The 8694-nt window shown below is 41.1% G+C and overlaps 1 protein-coding gene across 1 annotated transcript; it reads left to right on the top strand.

Annotated features, from left to right (window-relative positions):
• The first annotated feature begins 240 nt into the window (after nt 1-240).
• On the top strand, nt 241-8475 carry LOC139714412 (cytochrome P450 2J2-like). Its single transcript, XM_071626121.1, has 7 exons — nt 241-407; nt 1989-2279; nt 2543-2691; nt 3549-3943; nt 4381-4626; nt 5411-5738; nt 6186-8475. The coding sequence occupies exons 2-7, from the start codon at nt 2059-2061 to the stop codon at nt 6362-6364; spliced, it is 1518 nt and encodes a 505-aa protein (XP_071482222.1). The 5' UTR covers nt 241-407; nt 1989-2058; the 3' UTR covers nt 6365-8475.
• The last annotated feature ends 219 nt before the right edge of the window (nt 8476-8694 follow it).

The following is an 8694-nucleotide window of genomic DNA, read 5'->3' as shown; positions in this document are numbered from 1 at the left end:
AAACGGATCGATCGGGGATGACAAAAAAGTGCAAGACGTCCGTAACAAAGGATCAATGCTGTCTGTGAAACACGTACTTCCTCAAATAACCCGAGACGTTGGCAAAGCAATTTGGCAAGGGTCACGACTGATGCCATTTACATTCGGCGTTCGAGCCTTGCAAGCTTCACACTCACTCAATCACACCTGCAGAACATTGGCATATTAATGCAGCAGCATTTACGTATTCTCACCCAGATAGTTAAACTGTATCTTCTTTAAAATAGCACCTCACAACCGTGACAGCGTGCAGTGTTCCTATTGATCGCTATGTAAAGCTGAGCCCATCCGAGAAACGATACGCTTAAAAAATAGCTTGGGTTCATCTTGGAACGCTGAGGAAAACAAGGGGCTTTAATCAGCAGTCGGTGAGTACTGCAAACGTAATACGTATCGCACATTATACAACGGAAGTGCTTTTGTATTCTTGCAGTTGAACGCTGGTGAACTTGGCTTGGCTGTTAATACGCATTGCAAGTGCATGTGATGTAGGCATGCCTTGTGCATGCTTTGTGTGGCTCTAAAACCTTCAAGGCTAGTAGGCCTACCAGTTATACAACCACCATTATCTTATATCGTCAGTACTAAATGAAATACACCTGTATGCGGAAGACAGCCTACTCCCAGGGGCTACGAAAGAACCTCGTGTGATTAATTAAGCGGCAGGTCATTGTAATAGCCACAGTATTCTGTAGGCCTACTCATTTTCACTGCTTAGATTCGATCTATGTATGGGGATGGGGTGTCAATACTATAGGAGTACCCTTCTATTTCCTTGATATAAAAAAAAAATAGCTGGTTTTATATGAAGTTTAGATGAATAGGGAAGAGAGAGCACACACAAAAACACACACGTACACATAATCATATATAATGCATAATGATGTAGACGCATGTACAATGCAATTTTACTTCACATGATTATCACATACATCTACGGCCGGGATCTACGGTCTATACTTTGTAGGTGCATGACTATGTGGGTGTATGTTTTTATGTGAATATATTGGCACCGCTGTTTGTATTGATAGGTCTAATTACAATTGTTTTTCCTGTGCAATGTACATCACCATGATCAACCTTGAATGGAGATTCTTTCCAGTGATGTAACCTGTCTAAATGTAACGACTTTGTAAATAATCAAAGCTGGTTCGTGCGTGTAGTAGCGCGTGCATGGGTCCATTACATTCTATTACACTACTCGTCTACTCGTGCCATGAATGAAAACAATCACGTGATAAAGAGTGGGAGCAAAGACCGGAAGGCAGGTCAAAGGTTCGCGGGTTTTTTTTTTTTTTGTTGTTTTTTTTACATCCGTTTATTTCCGGGGTTTTTTTTTCTTTCCTTTTTTTTACGTTTTCTTTATCTTTCTGGTGTTTTTTTTTTCTGTTTTTTTTTTCAGGCTTAAGCATTTCTCATTTTCTTTCATGACTTATTTTCCCTCAAACATGCCTCACCACCCTAAGTGCTGATAAAGTAACAAACTGTTAAGTGCAGGGCAGGTATGCATCTTATACTACTGAGTAATCAGTAGACTGCGTATGTTGTATTCTGATATCGATGGAATTAAACATTACTGCACGCTTTTTTTTTTTAATCCCGTGAATGAATAATAAAGAAAAGAATATCCGTATCTTCACTGGTTTTTTTTCCGTGTCTCTGCTTTACTCATGAGTATACAGTAAAAGACGAAAATTATGCGATGAATGGATATTCAAGAGAAATTCAGGGAACAAATAAGCCAGATATTATGGGGAAAAAAATGAGCCAGGTCCGATGACCAGTTGTTGCAGGGATGCGGATATCGAATCCGTCAAATCTAGCTCATGTCTTATACAATGGCAAAAATAGAAGGGCATCGTAGGAAGACGATCATTATTCAGTGTGTGTGAATATCTTATTCTCAAATTTCATGTCACTCCACGATTTTCCCACTATCACTTCGTCAGATTCATACGTTTATGACGGGTTTTCGCTGGACTGATTATACGAACTACCCATCAGATATAGATAAGCAATATGGCGACGACGTTGCTGAGTCTGGTCCAGTACGTGGGGATCGTCAATATCGTGACCGCCGTGACCATCTGCTTGGCAATCTTCTGGTTTCTGCGGTCAAACCGGAAGTCGTACTACAACCTTCCTCCCGGACCTCCGGCCATACCTTACCCGTTTGATGCTCTGATGGCGCTTTTCCCGTCCAAGAATCGCTTCGGACGTGTGGTTATGGTCAACAGGAGGTAAGGGCTGCAATAGACCAGCTCGTAATTCCACTTTGCTCATGAGCAGAAAAAGGTCGTTTGTATACCAACAGGCATTTTGGTTTGTTGATTCACTGAGATAAGCATCTGTGATGTGATGATTATTAATGTGATCCTTACATTAATATAATGAAATATAGTACGATATGATATGATATAATATGATATACACTCTAATTATTATCAAAGCATATTTGTACATAATATCATATAAATGGAAGATTTTGTATCCTTGATGTCAGGTATGGCGATCTGGCCTGCCTTCAAGTGGGAAAGCGAGTCCTGATTCTCATCGCCAGTCCTGCTCTGGTCAAGGACCTAATGGTCAAGCAGGCTGACGTGACGTCGAATCGTGAGATCCCGCCCTTTTTCAGCCTCATGGGATACACAGGTAGGGAGGAAATCAGGCTTGCTTCCTGTCGCCCTTCTCTGGCAACTTCAGACCACCGCACACTACGACTTTCGGTCGCACGACTGACCGACTTTGGATCTGAATTAAGCAAACGTATTCATTCTGAGGATATTGTGATTTATGTCGGATCCAAAGTCGGTCAGTCCTGCGACCGAAAGTCGTAGAGAGTGAAGTGGCCTTTTACCGGTTGCTGCTCGGCTTCTGTTATCAAAGATATTGTCAACATTGAGCGTTTGTATCACGCTTTCGCATCCATCGTCCATATAGCAAGTCAACAGGGTCTGGCAGCTGTCGAAAGTAAGCAAGTTGTGATGATTACACGATGTTGAATTGGGGAAAAAATCGTTGCAAGCTTTTGCTGTTTGTCGTGGAGCAATGCCGAAGCATGAAGATTAACAACAACAACATACAACAACAAATTAACCCACACAGAGAATAAGAGAGGACGGACACCAATCCTTTTGAGAAACAGTGAAAAAAGTTCCATGTTTGCACCTGTGCAAATTAGTTTAAAAGAATTAATTCACCAAAGACGAAAACTTGTGACGAAGTTAACGGTTTGTATGGTTGGGTGTGACACAACACCGATTTATGTTGGCCAAGATGTGACGCTTACATAAGACAATATTGACCTTTTCTCTCTGCGAGCATGGCAAGCAGTTCAGTTGCAATGTCATACAAATCAATGAAAGGAAGCTCAAGTGCACTTGTTATAATGAAGTGGGTGAAATAAGGCCATTGCTTCTGAAACTACGTATATGGCAATCTTATCCTTGTTAGTATGCTTACGTCAGTGCTTTGAATCGTATACGTGAATACATAATGTTCTTCTTCAGGTGGAATCATATTCAGCGATGGCGAGCCATGGCAGGAGATACGGCGGTTTACTCTCTCCGCCCTCCGCAACTTTGGCATGGGCAAGCGTGGCATCGAGGAACGCATCGTGGAGGAGGCCGACATGCTGTGCGAAGCTGTTGATGCTCTCGACGGCAAACCCTTCGACGCCGTCGCACTGCTCAACTCCGCCGTCTCCAACATCATCTGCGCCGTCACCTTCGGCCGGAGGTTCGACTACGATGACCCCGTCTTCCAGGACATGATCTTTAGGCTCCGGAAGATGACCTCCGGCTCGGATATCAATCCGATTATCAGGGAACTGTTGGGGAGGATTCCGGCCGTCATGAAGACATCATTCTTTCGTGAGCCAAGAGACAACGTGATTGGCATCAAGGTCAGTGGATGTTGACTATAAAGTGCATCATTCAACGAACGAGTTTTCTCTTCAGAATATCTAATTTTGATAGAGACATGCTTTTAACATATAAACAAAACAAAATAAGGATAAAAAATGACAGGAAAAAACCACGGACAAAAGCGCAGCCTCAACACAAAAGGTGAAGTGTTAAGAGTTTTTAAGGGAGACATGCTTTTAACATAAAAACAAAACAAAATAAAACAAAACAAGGATAAAAACAGACTAACAGGAAAAAAAACCCACGGACGAAAGCGCAGCCTCACCACAAAAGGTTGAAGTGTTGAGTGTCTGGCGGCTGAACATGACTATCAATTGATGATCGACTTCTCACTTTCAGTTGCCAAGTCGTCCTAATTGTCCTGGGTAGTTATATTTCTATATGATCTGTGTGCTTACTTATGACCCCAAACCAGAATTTTATCAACAAGGAGCTCGACGAGCACCGTGCGACCTTTGACCCCACCGACATTCGCGACATCATCGACACCTACCTGGCCGAGATTCAACGGGAGAAGAAAGCGGGCGAGAAATGTCACCTCGACGACGACTACGTGTGGACGTGCGTCTTCGATCTCTTCCTGGCGGGCACGGAGACGACGTCGTCGTCGCTGCTGTGGTTGCTGCTTTGCTTGGCGGGAAATCCCGACATCCAACAGCGGGTAAGCTGAAATAGATTGAGCTTTGATCTTTCGAGGGAGCTGGTACCTAACGGCACGACAAATCAGATTGCGAGCAAACAAAGAGATTTTAGGGTTAATCTCTTTGCGCGCAAATGAACCTTGCGCATCTATCACTAACTGGGACTGGTTCAGTGATTGTATCTTCTGATATGACGCCTGACACGTAATTTTTTTCCTCTCATACTTATCTTCGATCTTTTCAGAAATTATTTGTCCTTCAGGAATTTTACTGTGATGCAAAGCAAAATTGCACGGATGCTTTTTCCATCTTCGAGATCTGAAGAAATCCTACTTGCGAAATTAGTTGAGTGACAGGCACAAATTTTGATTCCATCCTATAATGAAGTGAATTTCTTCTGATAGTTTCAAAGGTGTGAATGAAATTATAACACGTACACAAATTTTGCCACAGCTCAAAACTATATTTTGGAATATTGATTATCTGTCACAGTTTATTTGAGTGGATGATGAGATGTAATTCTCTTTAGGAAGTTGATCTTGTTGAACATGCATATAGATTTGGTTTTCCATAGATGCATGTGACCTACACACTTAGGTATAATTAAACGTATGCTACAGGATTCGATTTGCTATTTAATATGCTAGAGTATTAAGTCAAGCACAGTATCTTCTTTCGTTTGCCATAAAGCGAAAGGATCGTTACGTCATAGAAGTATACTAATCATCCATATCAACAAGCTGCGCCTGTTTTAAACATGCATATTGACTGTCACTCACTCAATGGGTCACCTTGACGTCAAAGATGACCGACGAAATTGACAGCGTCATTGGACGAGAAAGATCGCCGCGCTTCTCAGACAAGAAGGACATGCCCTACACTGACGCGACGCTGCTGGAGGTACTTCGCTTTCGCCCAGTCGCACCGCTGGGGGTGCCCCACATAAACGCCACAGACATCCAGGTCAGAGGTCATACGATACCAAAAAACTCGGAGATGATGATCAACATCCTGGCAATTCACCTTGACCCGACACTCTGGGACGACCCGGAAGCTTTTAATCCCAAGCGCTTCCTGAATGAGAGCGAGTCCGAGGTTATCAAGACTGATGCTTTTACAGTTTTCGGAGCAGGTGAGTTCCGCCACAAGTCGTCTCTCACACTTTGATTGTAATTTGGTGACTGTTGAAAACTAAGCAAGTTCTAAACATATCTGCAGGAAAAATCACCACGCATCCTAAATTTGACAGCTTTAGCAGATTAAAAAAGGGGGAGTTAGTGAGTTATTACAATGAAAAAAAAACAAAACAAAACAAAGCAAAACCAGAAACAAAGAAGCAAACATTAAAGACCCAACGACCATCATAATTACCCAGCGTTAATTATCAATCTGCTCTAGCAATCATCTTTGGACCGGACGCATGGCATTCTTCACTCTAAATAGATTGCGGCATATTCATTTGTTTCACTGCAAACGAGATACGCAATGTACATTGTCCATCCCCTCCCCCTTCCCAGCGCTCACGTCCATCTGCTATCTGTATTGTGGTGTATATCGTTTTATCCCTCTCTGTTACCAGGGCGACGAGTTTGCCTTGGAGAGCAGCTGGCCCGGATGGAGTTTTTCCTCTTTGCTACCTCTCTCCTTCAGCGCTTCAAGTTCAGAATGCCAGACGGCACACCAGCCGATTACAGCTGGGATCACTGCCTCGGCACTCTGACACCCAAGCTGTTCAAAGTGATCGCCGATAGGCGATAGCGCCGGGTAGTGGGCCTACTTTGTGATTTCGATATTGGAATAAAAATATCGATATTCATGCAAGGAATCGGGGATTGGCAATGAGCGAAATATGGTTTAACTTACAAGCTTCACCATAGTTCGAGAATACTGCTGAGAATATTTTACAATGCCCCATAATCCTGAAATATTTCGTTCTAAAATACTTTTTTCAAAAATGCGAATATGATATCAAGAATGATTCCATGTGTAGAATTTTGTTGCAGCAGAAACATCTATTTGTTTGATGTTGCAGAAACGTTTATTCATTAATTATTGATTAGTGTATGCTTGCTGCCATAATACAGTATTACTAATTACATGTGTGTTTTTATATTTTTCTTTTTGATAGCATCGGTAGATTTAATGCAGTGAGTAATGTGAGCAAAACCAAGTTGAAAGTAAAAATGGTTGGTGCCAGCATGACGAATAAATCAGCTAAACTTTAGGTAACGTAGACAACGTGAGTTATCATTTCCTTGTATGTTACTGCTACTTAAACTAGACTCACAGTCTCGTAGAAAGGGAAAGAAATTTACATCTTCTTAAACACAGGATGTCACAGTTATGACTTAATGAACACGATTTTGAAAATTCCAAACCAGGCAATGCTTTCTTGTCTATCTATTGCAAGTGTTTTACACCCGTCTTCTAGCTAATATGATTGTTCTGATTTCGAAGCTATTCCTCTAATACGCTTTGAAGTCCAATATCATTTCATTTTACCATCCAAACGATAATGCTCCGAGGAGATATTTGTGGATAGATTTAAGATTATGCAACTATTTTTTTTTTCTGAAACGTCACAATGCCAAAGTAAAATCACGATTCAATGTCATTTAGTCCATCTTCCAATTTACACAGACTATGCAGGCAATATCAATTCCTCTTTACAGACATTGGAACCTTTGCCTGGGTACATTTTTTTTTTTTACAAACGTATGATATCAATTTAGATATGTAGTAGAGTCACTGGTTTAGATGACGTCATCCTCCTGTAGCACTTGAGGTGAACAGTATATAGACACAGTTGTGTGCCTTTTCATTCATTACTACGTGTATTACTACCTGCTCTTACAATAGCATCACGTGCTATTTTTCATGCTAATACTTTTGACAAATTTTTGACGTAGCAACAAATAGTATATGATGCATAAAATATGTTCATGAAGTATCTAGCGACATGGCTATGCAAACACCAAAAAGGCATCAATAGAGGTCAACATCTACACTTACACTGCAGGGCCATTTTAACAGCTTAGCAAGTTAGGGCCTAGAAGAAGATTGATATGGGCACTTTCATGACCAGAGACTGTACAAATTTAGAGGCTGGTACAATAATGTACTCTAGGGCAAAGTGTGCTTCCTATTCTCAAGTTTAGGCTGAAATTTTAGTAGTCAGTTTATCACGTCATAAAAGTCTAGATAAACGAAATTTGTACGTGATGTTGGCGTTTGGCGCCCCATAAATATTTGAGCTACGGAGCTAGGTTATTTTACATTGACAAGGATTAGTATGGTGGGAATAAATTCATCAAAGCTGCCGCTAAGAAACTAAGTGAATTCTGTTTCAAGAGTAGGCAATTGTACGACATGCGATGTAAGAGGGAACCTTTATAGTTACCATGGTTATACTGTTTCCCGCCACTTCCAATTATGTAATTTGCAAGGGAAGCGATGAGCATACTTATCATCATTCTCTAGAAAATGCTGCAGACGTGAATGGGAGCAATGTTTGAGATGCAGATATACTATGCCTAATGTATGGTATTGATTCACTGTGAATTTTGCTCTAAGTTTTGTGGATCTAGTGGATCTAGACATTGATGATATTAATTTGTTGCTGTTGATTTGATGCGTTCGTGTCTCTGTTTCTCTGTATCTGTTGTTACAGGAATATTATTGAACACAATCATGACAATGGAGTACTGATGAGGCAAACCTGCTCTATTGTTATTCCTCTTGTATGATGACTTAAAAGTAAAGCGCGCAAGCTGAAAAAGCGTCAGATACTTTTGGTAGGAAATAAATGTTGTTTTCATGCGTTATAAACGATTAAATGTGTGAGTAAAGCTTTAATTTTATGATTCTTGCATTTGACTCTGTGGGCATCTTGTGTGCGATAGAGTGGCGATGATGGATTCATTGCAATGATTCATAATTTTCATGACTTGTCGACTTTGGTTTCCATCACATTATCCTTTGCAAGTTTCCATGGTTGGGAAACGTTGTTGTTGTTGTTGTTGTTGTTGTTGTTGTTGTTGTTGCTGTTGCTGTTGTTGTTGTTGTTGTTGCTGTTGTTGTTGCTGGGG

The sequence above is a fragment of the Diadema antillarum genome, unplaced genomic scaffold (genome assembly GCF_040938485.1).
Source record: "Diadema antillarum isolate AM-2024a unplaced genomic scaffold, OU_Dant_1.0 seq00002265_RagTag, whole genome shotgun sequence".
Taxonomy (NCBI): Eukaryota; Metazoa; Echinodermata; class Echinoidea; order Diadematoida; family Diadematidae; genus Diadema; species Diadema antillarum.
The sequence above is the reverse complement of the archived record's forward strand: the minus strand, read 5'-3'. Positions and strand labels throughout refer to the sequence as shown.